The 18,262-nt window shown below is 42.9% G+C and overlaps 1 protein-coding gene across 4 annotated transcripts in view; it reads left to right on the forward strand.

The window, feature by feature from the left end:
• TBC1D9 (TBC1 domain family member 9) overlaps positions 1-18,262 on the forward strand; it is a 114,433-nt gene that overhangs the window by 86,884 nt on the left and 9,287 nt on the right. For all 4 annotated transcript variants that reach the window (XM_047855435.1, XM_047855437.1, XM_047855436.1 and 1 more), the window contains exons 13-16: positions 141-270; positions 9,565-9,663; positions 9,811-9,879; positions 14,234-14,474. In XM_047855435.1, coding sequence (XP_047711391.1) covers positions 141-270; positions 9,565-9,663; positions 9,811-9,879; positions 14,234-14,474 — 539 coding nt within the window. The remainder of the gene's footprint in view (positions 1-140; positions 271-9,564; positions 9,664-9,810; positions 9,880-14,233; positions 14,475-18,262) is intronic.

The raw sequence follows: 18,262 nt of genomic DNA on the forward strand, positions 1-18,262 counted from the left end.
TCTGTTCTTAAGGAAATACTTAAGATGAAGTATAAATTTTAAAGTATGCTTTAAAATGAAGAGTTTGCAGAAAACAGAGAACTGTAATAGGAGAACTCCAAATTAGCCTCCGGTGACTTCTGATTCCTTTCTTTGTCCAGGTATTTAGACAGTGTGACCAATAAAGACAGCACTCTGCCTCCCATCCCTCACCTCCACTCCCTGCTCAGTGATGACGTGGAACCCTACCCTGAAGTGGACATCTTCAGACTCATCAGAACTTCCTATGAGGTGGGTCTCGTTCCCTACCTGAGTGGTACAGTGCTCTGAGAGTGCAGAGGGGGACACTGATGTGTGGCACCCACTTCCATTGCTAACCACAGATATACATGCTTCCTTTCACCTTCTGAGAACTAATTGCCAAAGCAAGCAGCTGCCTTCCAGCTGACGGCTTTGACCTTTAGAGATAGGGACTGAACGGGGCCATGACCCCTGCTGACTCTAATGCCATAGAGCAGATGGCATGACAAGCTCTTGCCCCCTGGTTCTTTGCCATGCCCACCCTGAAGCCTGATCAAAGTAGCAGCTCAGATTCAGCTCTGGGTGTATTGAGGAGGGGCTTCGAGAGCAAGCATGCTAAAGTCAACCTGCACACATTGATGAACTCTCTATTCTCATGCCAAGACTCTCAGGTCTTCTCTAACGAGAACAAGCCAATTCTCTTCAGTTCAAGACACATGGAATAGCCTGTACCATCCTAGAGATGAACCAGAGTCCTGGTATTTCTCTCAAATAGCTTGACCTGGCTGGGGAGGATGCTTTCTGGTTCGTGAGGACCCTGGATCTGGCCCTGAATCTCAGAATGGAACTAATGAGCTTCTAGGAGTGAAAGAACCAGTGTTTTGTGCTTTGTAGTGTTTGGTGGTTTGTGGAGCCCCAGTGACTCAGTGCCCATAATACCTTTTCTTCATTTCCTGATCTTTGGCTGTGCAAACTTTTATAGAGATGATCATTAAGAAAGAGCATGAATATTCTGCTGAGCACAGTACTCACAGATATCTTGGGAATGTATGACTATGATTCTCAGCATTACAACTAGTAACAGCCTGGATTAAGGGACAAATAGCAAGGGACAAGCTGAGGTCAGAAAGCCTCTCTTAAAGAGAATAAAAAATTTGGTGCTTTAAAACATAATTGGTATAGATCCAGAAACCTTTTCAGAAACATATGCCCTTTCACTCATAAAGGGGACAAGACTGGTAATTTGTTATTTTTAAAAAACTTCATTGACACTCAGTATGTATTGAGAACAAAACATTTTTTGTGTCTTTTAGAATCATAAAAGTAATGCACGTTTATTTTTAAAAATGTAGAAACTATGGAAAAATAAACTATATTCTATCTGCTATATTTACTATATTTCCCTCAAATACATTTTTATATTTGTAATACGCACTTAAAAAAATAAGTCTCTACTAAAAAGTGCTTTGTAACATCCCATTTTTCACTTAAAATATACCATGAGCACTCTCTATTATTATTTAAAGTCATAATTTTAATAGAGTCTTAATATTTTGTTTAATGAGGTACCAAAATTTATTTAACTGGTCACTTTCATTGTACATTTACTTTGGTTGCTTCCAAATTTTCAATATTTTATGGCAAACTTCTATGCTATTACATACATATATGAAGAGTTTGCAGAAAACAGAGAACTGTAACAGGAGAACTCCAAATTAGCTTCCGGTGACTTCTGATTCCTTTCTTTGTCCAGGTATTTAGACAGTGTGACCAATAAAGACAGCACTCTTTATTTATATATATTCACACATATGATATATCCTATATTGTGTGATAAACTTGTATGCAAATATCACATCTCTGATTATTTTCTTAGAGTCCTTTCTGAGGAATAGATCTATAGCAATAGATCAAAAATTATGAATTATTTCCAAGCTCATAGCATACACCGTCCAATTTCCATGAAGATTGACCTGATTTATATTTCTGCTAGTAGAGATTAAGGATGAGTATTTCACCTCAGTCTCTCCAAAACTGGTTATTATCATAACGAAATAAAAAAACATCACTGCCTCGGGACTTTGGGATAATACTCTGTTGGAAATTTTGGATGATTATTTTTCTAGAAAAAGAGCCCATGTAATTAAAGGCAATAGTTATTATTATAGCTGTGAGTTGTTTTTCTAAAAGGCATCCCCTGAAACCTTTATTGTTAAGAAAATTCTGGACCAGTGTAATAAAGCTTAGTATGTGGAAACTTAGCTTTATTCTTCACAGCAGATAAGCTAACATCATGCTGAGGTCAGCACTTGACCCATTTTTAATGGGAAAGAAAAGAGAATGGAGACAAGACCAAGGGCTGGTTTCCATTTACATCCTGTCTGGCTGATCGCTAATGGTGGCCCTTTGGCTGCCAAACATCCTGTCGCAGGAGACAGCAGCAGTTTCCTTCCTCTGCCTGGACAGACAGCCCCTTTTATTTATGCCAATGCCTGTATTACCTGGTCTTTTGATGCATAATGACTGGTTTTTTGTTTTTCGTTTTTCATGTCACCGCACCGCTCATAAGTTTCCAATGGCTCCCCAGTGCCTTACAAATCAGCCTAAAGAGACCACCACAAACTCTTGCCCATCTCCCTTTTCCCCTCCTAACCATTAGATTGGTGGTTCTCAATCTTACCTGTGTGTTAAAACCACTTACAACTTTTTTCCATGTCAAGCTTTTAAAAACGTAAATTCCCAGGCTCCAACCCAGACCAGTTAAATCTGTATGTCTGTCATGAGGCCTACAAACTAAGTATTTTTTGAAAGTCGCCCAGAGGGTTCCAGTGCCCGGGGAGGGCTGAGCATCACTGCCCTAGATGCAGAATGGGGCCACTAGTCTCAGAAGCTGGTTATAACCTGGTTTGAACTCAGGCAGGACACCAGTTTTCTAAGGCATGCAACACATTTATCTCTGTGCTTCAGGATAATTAGCTAGTAAAATGGAAAGGTAGGAGGAATACTGAAAGTACCTTCAGCTTTGAGATTCCATCAAGGCCTAATCCAGGTTGCTGGAGGTTGGTTTGATATTGTTGAAATTTCTCCTGATGAGTGGAGATGATAACTTTATTCATAAATACCTCATGGAGCAATTCTTGTTCATTATAAGTTCTCCCAAGACCCTCTCTGAAGGAACTGTGTAGACAGTTTTCTTCTGGGTGGGCCCTGTGTGTGAGGCTCTGCAGTTTTGCAGGGTTACACAGAAGTAAAAGACAAAGCCCTAGCCTTCAGGTTTTATTTGTAGACCAAAATGTCCCTCCTCGAAAGCACAGGGGCACACGAATACAGGACCTTACGGCAGGCCCACGACCACCACAGAGCTTCTTCATGTTCAACGTGACCCAACCTGGTGGGTTTAATCTGAGAGAAGCTAGCTAATAGAAAAGGATGTGGCTAGGGGCACCTGGGTGGCTCAGTTGGTTGAGCATCCGACTTCGGCTTAGGTCATGATCTCGAGGTTTGTGAGTTTGAGTGCCACATCGGGCTCTGTGCTGTCACCCTGTCAGAGCAGAGCCTAGTTCCCATCCTCTGTCTCCCTCTCTCTGCCCCTCCCCTGCTTGTGCTGTCTCCAAAATAAATAAATAAATATAGAAAGAGAGAGAGAGAGAGAAGGAAGGAAAAAGAAAGAAAGAAGGAAAGAAAGAAAGAAAGAAAGAAAGAAAGAAAGAAAGAAAGAAAAGAAGGAAAGAAGGAAAGAAAAGGAAGTGGCTACTAAAACACAGGGAGAAGTTTGCGCGGGACAGGCAGTTACGTGTTGGGCTTATTGCTGATGACCACAAAAGCTACCGTTCACTGAGAGCCTGCCCTGTGTGAGGCAGGGTGCCGAATACTTCATAGACAAACCCACCAGGTACCAGTTAACCCATTTTAAGGTAAAATTGTAAGTTGAGAGAGGTTGAGCTAGGTTTTCCAAGCCACACAGCTAGAAAGTGACTCCCTAGCATTAAAGCCTGGGCCAGTGGGGTTAGTCTGGATAGAATGGAGATGGAATTGTAAATATACTGATGAACATGAGGTCAGTGGTCCAGTAGAGACTGGTTCGTGGGGAGTCTTGAAACCACTGATTGATTTGCAAGGCACTCAACAGCACCTTGGAAGCTGAGGGGAGTTTTTCTTTAAGTACATTATTTCTGCTCCCTATGCAATAAATTGGACTGGGGAGAGCTGAAGGAATAGACTAGCAAAGAAGATACTACAGCTGTGTCAGTGAGGGAAGACCCAGGAGATACAAGAAACCCCATTGATCCATTTATTTATTTATTTATTAAACGTTTATTTATTTTTGAGACAGGGAGAGACAGAGCATGAACGGGGGAGGGTCAGAGAGAGGGAGACACAGAATCCGAAGTAGGCTCCAGGCTCTGAGCTGTCAGCACAGAGCCCGACGCGGGGCTAGAACTCATGGATCGCGAGATCATGACCTGAGCCCAAGTCGACCGCTTAACCGACTGAGCCACCCAGGCGCCCCTCCATTTATTGAAAAAATCTTTAAAGATGTTATGGGTGCCTGAGTGGCTCAATCAGTTAAGAGTCCAACTTCAGCTCAGGTCATGATCTCGCGGTCGGTGAGTTCAAGCCCCACGTCGGGCTCTGTGCTGACAGCATGGAGCCTGGAGCCTGCTTCGGATACTGTGTCTCCCTCTTTCTCTGCCCTTACCCCATTCATGGTCTCTCTCTCTCGACCTCTCTCTCTCTCTCGACCTCTCTCTCTCAAAAATAAATAAACATTAAAAAATAATGTTATAAGTGCCTGTCTTTTGCCAGGCATCATGCTCGGCCTTGGCGATACATTATCAACAACTGGTGTGAATGTTTTTCTTTTCTTGATCTTTAATGTATAAATATTTTCAAGCACAGTAGAAACTCAGAGGATAACCTGATGCATTTCCATTAACTCATCACCGAGTCCCAACAATTATCAACATTTTTCTGATCTCTTTCATCTAAGTCACTTTTTTTTTTTTCCTGGAGTATTTTCAGGCCAACTCTAGACAGCATATTATCTCACTTGTAAACCCTTGATTATGTATCTCTAATAGGAAGGCAGTTGGGGCTTGACATTTTTTGCTAATCTACAGCTTTTAATTCCAAGTTTAATTTTTAAAAAGTTGTTTGTTCCTCCAAAAAGTAATGCAGACCTCTCAATTAGTGATCACCAGTTGTTAGTGGTACCTTAGTTACATATAACGTTAGGACATTTTGCCTGATTTTTAGACATGTGCTCTTTTCCTCCTTTTGCCAACATTACTATTGGTAATAACAGCTACCGTACTACAACCCAAAGAGGCAGGAATTATTTTCCCTTATTTTGCTGATAAGGAAGCTGAGGGACATCAGGTTTCATGAAATCTCTGTGGAATATGAGACTGGCATCCATATCTGACTATGAAACTGTATGCTTTCTGTAATATCAAGCTGTCCAAAGCATGTCTCCTGTATAGAGGCCAAACTGTAGAATAATGGTGTATTTTTATTTTTTTAATGTATTTATTTATTTGGAGTGAGGGAGTGAGAGCACAAGAGTGAGTGGGGGAGGGGCAGAGAGAGAGAGAGAATCCCAGGCAAGCTCCGCACTGTCAGTGTAGAGCCCCGATGCTGGGCTCAAACTCACAAATCAGGAGATCATGACCGGAGCCAAAGTCGGGTGCTTGGCCGAGTGAGCCACCCAGGTGCCCCAACGGTGTATTTTTAAAGAAGATGCTCTAGAGTGGGTGACAAGCACACATGACTGCATGTGAGACAGACACTGAGTGGGAGGGGGTGAAGGAGTGGAGAAACGTGGCCTCGGGGCACTAGATGGTAAGGTCCCTCTTGGTGGCGAGCCAGCCTCTTTGCCACTGGAGATGAGGAACCATTGTTGCCAGACCTTTTGATTGTTCAAGAGAACTTGGAGGTCTTGATTTTATTTGAATTGTCCTAATTTTCAAAATACACTTTAGGCCAAACAATACATGCCATGAGCCTCCCAACCCAATGGCTGCCTCTTTATAATTTCTGCAACTTTTAAAATAAATTCTAGGTAAATATATAACGATACAGGGCATTGTGCTTTGACTTTTCCATGCCCTATGAGAATTAGTGATCACCAGCCTGAGAATCAGGTTGTATTTTTATGCCCCTTTTACAAATCATAGAACTCAGAGAGGTTAAGTAACCTGTCCAAGGTTTCCCAGTATGTTGGAGCTGAGATTCAGATCTCATATCTGTTTATCTCTACTGCTACTCACCATTTCTTATGTTTTAATTAACATGTTCAAACTACAGCTAATAATTAGTTCACATGGGATATTTTACACTGAAGCTGACTGAAATGTTATTTTGTAAACATTTTCCTCATGTGACAATGGCTTTTCTAGACCTTTATGCTAGGCAAAACTTTAAAACTTTGTGAGGAACACAAATTTGGTTATAAAACATGGGCCTGCTTTCTGACAAGAGTTAGGAAGGTGTTGCCTGGATATTAATCTTGTCGTGAATAGAGACTTCTTTAGTGATCAGAGGACCCCTGGAGAGACACTCATTCAGCAAACATAGGACACCAACAAGCAAACAATTCACACTGACTTCATGTCCTGGTTCCTTCTTCTCTTCTTCCTCCTCACCCTCCTCTTTCCTCCACGGAAACACCTCCGCCCCACCCAACACACGAGCACCCAGGACAGACAGATGCGGTCATGGCAGAGAGCAGGGCAGAATCTGGGGGAAGTATTCTTTCAGCAGTTTGAGAAATCTCTCACCCAGCCCTTGGTCTCAGCCCCCCACAACTTTCTGCTACTTTTTCAAAGTCCAGAGACTCATTCACATCCCATCAGTTTCTCTTTTCTCCCCCAACCCACTCTTCCAAGGCACCACCTTAGGCGTTTGGAGATTTGGGGAGATTTCTGACCACAGAAAGGACCCTCAGGTGTGAATAGTGCTCAGTCCTCTGGCTAACAGGAGTGAGCCCCATTCTGTATCCCAGGAAAATGAGTACCCCAGAAAATAAGAAACATTTAAAGGGCACTTTTGAGCATAATGTCAATGGGATACCCTTACTGAAAAACAGACGCTGTAGAGTTTGGATTTTAGAAACGATGCCTTCTTTTTGTTTCAATAAATTTCCTTGTGGTAGGCAGATTCGTTCAGATCATCCCATCCCTTACTTAGGACTTAAGGCCTAAACTGTTTTATGTTGCCCCCCCCTTTTTTTTTAAGCCTCAGCATTTAAATATTTCTAGTTCTCTCTGGAGGATTTAGAAAGGAGGAGCCTTCTGAACTTGATGGAGCCTGGCCCTTGTGGTCTCTCTGTAAAATCTGTATTTGTTCTCCATCGTCCCTGTCTTCCCAGCAACACAGGGGATGAACGAATCACAGGAGGCTGCCCAGCATGGGGAAGGGAGCTCTTGTCCACTCAGGAATGATGGTGGGGGTGGGAGAGGCCAGAGAACACGCACTGGGAACTTGAGACAAACTGGTCCCCACATCATTCCTTTTCCCGAGCTGTTCTCCTTGTCTCAAGTCTGTGTGGTGAGAACTGGAACGCAGGAGGGGTGAAGTGGTATGAAATGAAGGGCCGAATACCTAGTTCTTAGCTGGTATCAGCAAGGCCAGGGGAGTGGGGCAAAGAAGCAAAAAAAGGATGCTGTGCCTGCATTGAAAATGCTTCTCAGCTCCTAAAGACATCAGAGATTAGGTTGGAAAATTAGAAACAGCTCACAGAAACATTCAGATAAAAATTGAGTTGGAGAAGAGATGGAAATGAGATGGATAATTTTGTTTATTGTTTAAGGAAGGGTAGGTTTTAGAAAATTGAGATAATCTTAGGCTCCCTCACTCGCATCACTAAATTCTATTTGTTAGAAAAAGTATTGTCGTTACGTTAGTGAATTAGTTCTTTTCATGGAACTGAAATGTGCAATGCCTGGGAAGAAGTGTTACACCCAGGCTTTGCCCTTGTTTTGGGTAATGGAAAATGTTGGCTCCGGGATGTACCGGGCCACCTTTTTAGTTTGCCCTAGATTTAGTATTTCATTCTGTCAGAGCCCCTGCAAAAGGTGGGAGAAAGGGGGATTAGGGGAGAGAGAGAGGGACTCAGTCATTCTCATTGCTCATTTTCATTTAGACATCCTCCAGGCAGGAACTTAGAGTCCATGGTTTCCTTTTAGGTTGCGACTGTTTGCTTCAGATGGAAGGGTCATTGTGTTTCCATTGTGTTCTGTCTGTTACCAGTCCCAGAGGTCTGGCCGAGGGAGGGTCCTGCCTAGCAAACAGCAGGATCCATTTCTAGTTGAGGAACAGATGTTAATTCAGTATAGACATACAAGGCTTCTTGAAGGTCAGGCTGGGAAATAACTCTTTCTTTAGCAATCTGCAAAGATTATCAAGCCAATGTTTAATATTAGTGACTACTGTCAGTTCTTTATATTAATACATCTATCTTGTTCTAACCACAGTTCTACAAGGACAGTTTTGGTGTCTCATTTACAGAGAAATAAAGTGAGGTTCAGAAGACTCAACTGAATTGCATAGAGTCGCAACGGCAAAGAACATGAATTTGAATAAAATTTTGTCTACCTCCAAAATCTATGCTCTGATCTACCCAGAGACGGGAGAGAACTTCTTGTTGGATAGAATGGTGGGTGGTGGAGTTATGGAGCTGGTGTCTGGGCCTCAGACTTGCACCTGTGGAACTCTGAGTCACTTATTTAACCTCTCTGAACCTTGGTTTTCCCATCTGTAAAATGGAAGTAATGGTGCCAACTCACAAAGTCATGATAAGGAGCCAATGACACAATTGTAGGTTCAATAAAATTTAGTTTTATTCTGTCTTACAACTAATGTTTTCTCATTGTTGTGAATCAAAGGCATATATATTTTGGCTCAATTTGAAGTAAATCCAGTTCTCTGTCTTTCTTTTTTTAATGTTTTTTTTTTTTTAGTGTTTTTATTTATTTTTGAAGGAGAGAGAGACTGAGCACAAGTTGGGAAGGGGCAGAGAGAAGAGACACAGAATCTGAAACAGGCTCCAGGCTCTGAGCTGTCAGCACAGAGCCCGATGCCGGGCTCGAACTCACAAACTGTGAGATAATGACCTGAGCCGAAGTCGGACGCTCAACCGACTGAGCCACCCAGGCGCCCCAATCCAGTTCTCTGTCTGTAGCCTGTACTTTGCAATGAATGCTTTACCAGCATTCACTGTGGGCTTGGGCAAGTTAGTGTTTTTGTTAAACTTCTGTTTCCTTGTGTCTGAAATGGGGAGAAGAGCACTTCCTTCCTGGTATTATCATGAGAATTCGATGTATTCAGCAAATATTTGTTGAGCATTTAGTAAATCAGCACTGTCCTCCACTCCAGTGGACACAGTCTCTGCTCTCATAGTAAGGGGGGGGGGGCGGTAGGCGATAGGTATAATAAGTAAAACCCAAACATAAGGTAAAATGGTAAATTCAGTTTCTTCTATGTATCAGGATTGTGTCTCCATAAATCTTGCAGACTGTGTGCTTTAGCAGATTTCTCAGAAACACCAATATTGCTCCTTTCCAGAAATTTGGAACCATCCGGGCAGACTTGATTGAGCAGATGAGATTCAAACAGAGACTAAAGGTGATCCAGACACTGGAGGATACTACGAAACGGAATGTGGTAAGTCCTTTGAAAAATAGTGGATGGCCTTCTTTCTCCATAAATTCCTGCTTCACATACTGAGATGATTTAAAAGAAGAAAATCAGGGACTTTCCCAATATAACATCTTTGAGATTGTGAAATTAATTGTGTCTACCTTCTTAAAGGTCCGAACAATTGTGACAGAAACTTCCTTTACCATTGATGAGCTAGAAGAACTTTATGCTCTTTTCAAGGTGAGTTCTTTTTTATTAATGTCTATTTACTTTTGAGAGAGAGAAAGAGAGAGAGAGAAGCAGAAGGAGAGGGGGGAAGGGCAGAGAGAGAGATGGAGACACAGAATCCAAAGCAGGCTCCAGGCTTTGCTGACAGCTCAGAACCATGAACCGTGAGATCATGACCTGAGCCGAAGTCGGATATTTAACTGACTGAGCCACCCACATGCCCCTCAAGGTGAGTTTTAAAGTTAAATGCATGTACATCCAGGGGAATAAAAGAGTTCACTGTAATGATTCAATTAGTTCTAGATTTTTTTTAATATTTATTTATTTTGAGAGAGAGAGCACGAGCAGAGGAGGGGCAGAGAGAGAGAGGGACAGAGGATCTGAAGCAGGCTCTGTGCTGACAGCAAGAGAGCCTGATGCGGGGCTCGAACCCACGAACTGTGAGATTATGACCTGAGCCACAGCTGGGCACTTAACTGACTGATCTACCCAGACGCCCCATTTCTGTTAAATTGTTAAGGGACAGCATGAGTGTCGGCATGCATAAATATGAAGATAGAGCTGAGAGTATAAAAATGGAGTGCTTCGGGGCACCTGGGTGGCTCAGTCGGTTGAGCGTCCGACTTCAGCTCAGGTCATGATCTCACAGTTTGTGTTTTCAAGCCCCGTGTCAGGCTCGCTGCTGTCAGCGCGGAGCCCACTTTGGATCCTCTGTCACCCTCTCTCTCTCTGCCCCCCTCCTGGGCATGCATGCTCTCTCCTCTCTCTCTCTCAAAAATAAACATTTTTTAAAAAATGGAGTGCTTCATATGAAAAATAAGCATTTTCTCTTAACTGACTTAAGCTGATGTTTTAGCGCTGTTCCACTCTATATATATTTTAGCTATTTCCTTGGTCCTAACAAAATACGGTATTACTTTATAACACTCATTGGAATGATGGCAGTTGAATTTAAAGTCTCCCTGAAATTATTGTACATTATAATGTCTTACAAGAAGCTGTATTAAAGCACCCTCAGAGCTTTCCTGTATTAAGCTATGTTAAAACACACTGAAAAAGAGATATGTAGCCAGAATAAGAATAAAGCTGTTCATATGCGTAAGGAAAAGCCTAATTGGTTAAAGTTCTGTGATTTTCATTCCATAATTCAGCCCATACCAATCTTGATCCTGAATAAGAAGACATTTTATTAGTAAATAAAGCAATGTAGAATTTTTTTCTTCTAGAAAAAATACTTTTAACCCTCGTTATCAACCTCATAGGTAAAAATGTGGCCATTTTGGAGAAACTTTGAAAAGATGTCTTTTATGCTGATGCCAACTTTATCCTGATCTCTAATTGGGTAGCTTCTTGTATGTTCCCCTTTTATTGCCAGAAATAACATGACTATTTGGAGACCTGCAAACATAGTACAGCAGGAAGCATTAAGGGACAAAGGTCTGGGTTGAACACTAACAGATCTTAGAATCAGAGGATGTGATAGCTGGGAATGTTTTCACTAATATCCCCACTTGCTTGTTAGCTACTAAAGAGCACCACCATTATTTTCTGTTTGTTTGTTTTACTGGTGCCTACTATAGGGTCTGTCCCTGGCAGGTGCTCTAAACATGTGTAATGAATACATGGGTAAATTAGTGGTCAGTGGTCCATAGCTGGTTAATGATGCCCTTCGTGTATCCCAGCAGCATGACCAGCAGAGTGGACATCACCCCCCCACCAGCCTCTATTCTGCACTTGATGGTGAGGTCTTTATAGTATGCTAGCCCATTCATATTTTATTCATACGCCATAACTAACTGCTCAGTGTAAGTTGGTTATTCATACGAGAAGGGCCCCTCTTGGTTTCATAAAGGAAAAATACGGTGATCCAACTTGGATCAAAACCAAAGATACAATGATCCAATTAAGATCAGATTTTGAAGAGATGCTGAAGACCAGAAGAAATCCGCTTTACAGGGTGGCGGGTAAGATTTGGGGTAACCGAGCAGAAGTGGGAGTAGCAGCCAGAGGCAGCAAGACCATGAACAGATAGCAGGAAGGGCACTGACGTTAGGAAGAGGAGGCTGCTTTGGGGGGACACCAGGGAAAGGAGGGCCAGAGCTGGTTGTGAGGAAGTCCCGGACCCAGAAACTGCCGAAGCCTGGGCATGTCTGCACCGGTTGTGTCATTCGCACCTGAACAAAGCAAACTCTTCGTTTACTCCAAAGCCCTGCCCTGAGGCTGTGTTGACAAACAGGAACTCCCCCAATCTACCATGCACCCCGAGAAAGAACCTGAGACTCGGTGTCAGGGGTCACAAGGAGCCTCAGGAGATACCGTGGAACCCAAGATAAAAACTTCATTATGGACTCTCTTTTTTTGAGTCTTCTGAACCCTTTCATTGGCTTTAAATCATTTGAATGAACATTGAGGCATTGCTATGTGTCAGACACCTTACCAGACTTCTTAGTCCTTTAAAAAGCCAATTTTGGGGAGCAGGGGGTGGGGAGGGGTTCCTGCATATACAAAGGAAAGATGCATCCCCTCTGGAGGAGCTTATAAACTTGGCAAACTACTAAGTCCTATACCTGAAACTAACGTAACATTGTGTGTCAACGATACTCAAATTAAAACAAAACAAAAACTTGGAGGAAAAGGGTGAAAGGCTGCCACCTTGAGGCACATTTGATGACAAATGTAGTTCAGGGCCCCATTGCCCTAATTTCTCTTGAACACTCTAAATTATCCCTTTGGTCCTTTTTGGATGTCTGGGCCCTTAGTCCCCCCATGATGGAGTGTGGGGGCTATCAAGGAACTGGCTTGTCTTTTCCTGATGTTTGAGAGCACTGTCAAAGTGCCTGGACTCACATTCCAACCTGGTTCCAGAGTACTTTGCAAGCTTTAATTAGGAGGAAATGCCTGAGGCAACCTTTATCCAGGAAGTAGCTCAGGCGAAGAGGACCCCTCCCAGGGATGTATTACCAAGGCCATCCCACCCACTGAGGGCTGCTGGCATCACTTTAGGGCTTGATCCTTGCAGGCTCTCTGACCTCAGCCCCGCCTGCCTGCCTTGAACATCGCCCCACTCTGACCTTACTACTACAGCCCGGGAATGCATTCCCAAACCCCCGTGAACTCTGACCCACTTCCTTTATTCTCCCAAGGCTGCATTGCAAAAACCTGCCTTTGGTTCTGCACTCCACCTCTTCCTCCCCCTCTCTTGCCTACCCCCACTCCTCTCTTTTAGTTTGTTCGCTGCGATTCCCAGTAAACAATTGTGTTCGAGACATTTGGGCTTTGTTCCTTTCTAAGAGCAAAACTACTACTATACCCACTACTGACTCCCCCCTTACACAGCTCCTAAGCTAGGGGAAAGATCTGTTTCGAAAGTGCTCTTTTTCTACTGCAATATTTATACATTACTGTAGTGAGATACTCAGACAGTACAATGGGGAATAAAGTAAAAATAAAGTCCTCCTTTTCACGCCCCTCCCATCTCCCCCATTACCATCCAGAGCTAACTGTAAATGTCTGGGGGAAGGGTGTCCTTCTGGGCCTTTCTATTACAAGTTTTATCTTTGTGGTCTTCCTAGAATGCGTGCACATATCTACCAGGATCAATATGACTTCATGAATAAGAGGCTGCCTTGTTTCCAAGGACAGAAACAGGAAGCTTTTTGTTGTTTCCAGATCTCTATTCTCCTCACCATAGTGGTTCCTACTCAGAATTTTCCTAGAGCTATTTTCAGATGCGTGAAATAAGAAAACCACACATTTGTAGCTTGAATACTGTGACTATGATATTTATGTAATTTCAGTAACCAAGAGGAAAGGGGTCTTTGGGACACTAAACTAGGAATTCAGAAACCCCAAATGTCATGATGCTTCTGCCCTGAGTACGCAGTTGATGACCTCGTGAGAGCCCCTCAGCCTCTGGGCTTTCTCATCCTCACCTAGAAAACAAGCTGGTCAGATTGCCTAAATTACAGATCCTTTCATTTAATTTTTTTAATAAATATTTTTGTTTACTTTTATGGGTTTTTTTTTTTCTTAAACGTGTGTCAGTGTGTAAAGGGGAACCGAGTAGGGGTAGAGGCAGGGGATGTGGGGGGGACCCTTTATTCACCTACCTCCGGTAACTGAGCTGGACCTTTCATGCCGGATGTAACCTGCAGAGGTGGTTGCCATGGAGTTGGTGGGGGTGGTCCAGTGGAGATGGGTGTAGAATGAGAAGACAGGGAGCCCTAAGATCAGAGCTCCTGCCCCAGGAGACACGCACAGGTGGATCGAAAAGGCTTTTTGCAAACGTGAGGCGGGACTTTTCCTTCCCGGCACTTGCCGTGAGATCGCATCCCCAGTAATCCTCTTTTTTTCTTTAACTTTTCAGGCAGAGCATCTAACCAGCTGCTACTGGGGTGGGAGCAGCAATGCTCTGGACCGGCACGACCCCAGCCTGCCTTACCTGGAACAGTATCGCATTGACTTTGAGCAGTTCAAGGGGATGTTTGCTCTTCTCTTTCCCTGGGCCTGCGGAACTCACTCTGAAGTATTGGCCTCCCGCCTCTTCCAGTTGTTGGACGAAAATGGAGATTCTCTGATTAACTTCCGAGAGTTTGTCTCCGGCCTGAGTAAGCATGGGATGTTCATGAATTGGGAAGGGATGACGGGGCAGCAACAGCCACCCCCGTTCCTGGTGGTCCTCAGTGCTGCCCTCCGGGCCACAGCCCCGCACTGCCTCCAAGGGTTTAGAGGGTAGAGCGTCTCATTTTAAGGTTTGCAAACTGATGGTAAAATTCGTTTAAATGAACGGTTATACTACATGATTAAAGCATTCGACACTAGTTAGTCCTCAGCACAAGTTAAAATACATTATCGGAGAATGTGCAAGACAATAAAATGCCAACTTACACACTGAAACCACAGGCCGTGATACCTTTACAAGAATATTTGAGTGGATTGTTCTTCTTTGACACAAAGTATATTTATATTATGTATCGCAAAATGTTATAAAAACCTTTCGTGATGTTTTTAATAAAGGGCTGAAGATACCGCAGCAGTTCTGCAGTCTCAGTGGAGGTCTTTTCTCTCCATCTGGCCTGGAGGAAGGACCGGCTGTCCTGAGAAAGCACACCCACACCTCACAAGCAGCACGTGGTTTCTGCCTGTCAGCCTCACTGCCTGACTGTTATTCTGTGTTAGCAGGACTGCCCTATGTCCTTTAGAACTCTTGCTCCCTTCATGATAGAACAGAAAGGCTACAGGGTAGTAGAGCTTGGCCCACCAGACATTGAGGTTGTGGATGTAGGAGGTGTTATGCCGGTGGGTCAGAATGAGACAAGGAGAAGGAAAAAAAAAGCTCATTCTAATTGTGCCACTCTGTGACCATGGGCCAGGTACTTTATGTATTCATTTTTTGATGTATAAAAAATTATTTATTTATTTATTTTGAGAGAGAGCAGGGGAGAGGCAAAGAGAGAGAGAGAATCCCAAGCAGGCTCTGTGCTGTCAGCACAGAGCCTGATGCAGGGCTTGATCTTAAGAACCATGAGATCATGACCTGAGCCCAAATCAAGAGTTGGAGGCTTCACCTGACTGAGCCACCTAGGCATCCGTCCCCAGGTCATGTACTTTAAAACGACATGCCCTAGGAAAGATGAAGGGGTCAGGCACAGAGCCAATGATGACTCCAAAAAGTGCTCTAAATCTTTAAGAATAATGACTAGGGCTTAAAGGCCGAAGGAAGCTGATGGTTTTTAAAAAGGCAAAGGGGAGGGGCGCCTAGGTGACTCAGTCAGTTAAGCGACCAACTTTTGGCTCTGGTCATGATCTCACAGTTCCTGAGTTCCAGCATCAGGCTCTGTGCTACCAGCACAGAGCCTGCTCAGGATTCTCTCCCTCTCTCTCTGCCCCTCTCCTGCTCGCACTCTCTCTCTTTCTCACAATAAATAAGTAAAAATAAAAAATAAATAAAAAATAAAAGTCCTGCTCAGGATTCTCCCTCTCTCTCTGCCCCTCTCCTGCTCACACTCTCTCTCTTTCTCACAATAAATAAGTAAATATAAAAAGACAAAAGGGTGTAGATGAAGTGCACTTAGGAAGGAAGAAATTATTTGTATAAAGCACTCACATATATGCTTAAAAGGGAAGGGGGACATGGAAGAACTAGCCTTTTTTCAGTGCAGACACTACTCAGATGCTTTAGAATTTGTATTTTATCGCTAAATCCAAACAGCCTTTTGAGGAGATACTAATGACAGCTGACATTTATACAGCATTTACTCTGCTGCGGGCACTGCACTCATGTTTACATGCATTCAATTTGCCTAAGACACACAACTACGAAATTGAAGTTTGAACCCAGGCACTTCAGGGGCCCACTTTGTGCTCTAACTATTATGCTTTATTACCCACGTGCTTACTCTTATTAGCCCCTTTTTTGGCTAAAGACATGAAAGCTCAGAAAAGTTAAATAACTTGCTGGGACACTAGTTTCTAGCGAGTCAATACTTACCTGTTATTGGACTGAACTACACAGTTAGTACATGCTGGGCCCAGGATTCAGAGAAGGGCTGTCTGTCTCAACGATTCATCCTTTTCTTGCTACTCCATGCTGAGGACAGCAAGCAGGATATTTCTTAGGAAGGAGGAGGTATCAATTTTTAGTTACACAAGTAACATAGAAGTACATCCCCCGCTTTTTTAAACAGTGAAAAACAATCCAGGCAAGGCTAAAGACCCCTTTATCCCTCTCCTAATCTTTTCTGCCCCAAGGTAACTACTTATTGCCAGATGGGTGGCTTCCATCAAATCCAAAGGGGATTTATAAAAATTATCTTTGGACAGGATTAAGGAGGAGGAAAAAGAAACCAGTGCTGCATTAGAAAAGTGATAGAATTTAATAGAAGTATTTAATTGACTTAAGTTCAAGTGACTCCAGTAAGGAAAATATTCTTCAAAATCTTCAAGAAAGGAAAGAGAAGTTTGTAGTCCAGGATAGTGAAAACACTGAAAAAGAGTATTTAGGGTTTTCAAAAGGCAGTTGAGTTCTTGAGCAAAGTATGCCTTGCTCCAGATACTGGGAGAATGCTCAGAGCTGTTGTCACTCTGTGGGACAATTATTATGGAGCTAGACAAGCAGACCAGAAAAGAGAAATTCTGTTCAGGTTTTAAAAACTAAAAAACAGGGGCGCCTGGGTGGCTCAGTCGGTTGGGCGTCCGACTTCGGCTCAGGTCATGATCTCGCGGTCCTTGAGTTCGAGCCCCGCGTCGGGCTCTGTGCTGACAGCTCGGAGCCTGGAGCCTGTTTCCGATTCTGTGTCTCCCTCTCTCTCTGACCCTCCCCCGTTCATGCTCTGTCTCTGTCTCAAAAATAAATAAACGTTAAAGAAAAAAATTTTTAAAAACTAAAAAACGGATTCTGGAAAAGATGATATCAATCCCCAGGAAGTTCCCTCTAGAAGTTCATGAACAGATGGTCTATGTGGAATTAGAAATAAGGGATTACTCTCAGAAGCCACAATGAACTGTATCTCCTTTTCCAATCGTGTTGCTGAAAGGCAGGCTCTAAATATGTCATACGTGTCCTGATGCAGCTGGTCATTTGCCAGATAACTTGTTATAAATGGAAAAGTTAGGAAGGAGTATATAGAAGTTGGTGATTAGGTAACTGGCTGAACACTGCCCCCAAAATATGATGGTTAATGAGTCAGTTTCAACTGAGGGTTCTCTGGTACTTTGGGTTTGATATTTGACCTCTGATTTTTCCTTTGTTTGCAAATGAGTAACTGTCAGGATAAAATGACTTTGAATAGAATTCTTGGAACAGTGCCTGACTTAAAAAGGGTTTAATGTCAGACATGTATTAATTATTTGCTTTGTGTTAAATCTCGTGCTGACTGCTTTCCACGTGTGTGTCACTTTTCTTCTCACAATAATTTTACGAGATAGAATTGTCTGTCATTACTTTCATGATTAGTATTAGTTGGTGTGCAGACATCTTGGAGTTTAGTTAACCACGCGGTCAGTATGAAACTCCAGAGTGAAAGAGTATAAAAAATTGAATGTAAACTCAGGCCATATTAGTGGAAAAGTCAAAAACAGCTCCACTATTCTCTGAAGTAGATAAGAGTCTTCTGGGACTCTCTCTCCAGAGAGATATTGATTGATGAGTCAACACATAAAGTGGATGTGAGTAAAAATGGGGAAGGCTATACAAATCATGTTATGAGAAAGTGGAAAAATTTGGAGAGGGCACGATAAACTTGCCTTGAAAAGATAAGCTGGAAGGAGACAGGTGAGTTGTCCTCAAAATCTGAAGGTTGTTGTATTGAGGCAACAGACCTATTCTGTTTGGCTTTAACGAGCAGAATAAGGGAAAGAAGAGCAGTTCCAAACCTTTTTTTGAGTCATGGACTCT

This window comes from Prionailurus viverrinus, chromosome B1 (assembly GCF_022837055.1).
Source record: "Prionailurus viverrinus isolate Anna chromosome B1, UM_Priviv_1.0, whole genome shotgun sequence".
NCBI classification, from domain to species: domain Eukaryota; kingdom Metazoa; phylum Chordata; class Mammalia; order Carnivora; family Felidae; genus Prionailurus; species Prionailurus viverrinus.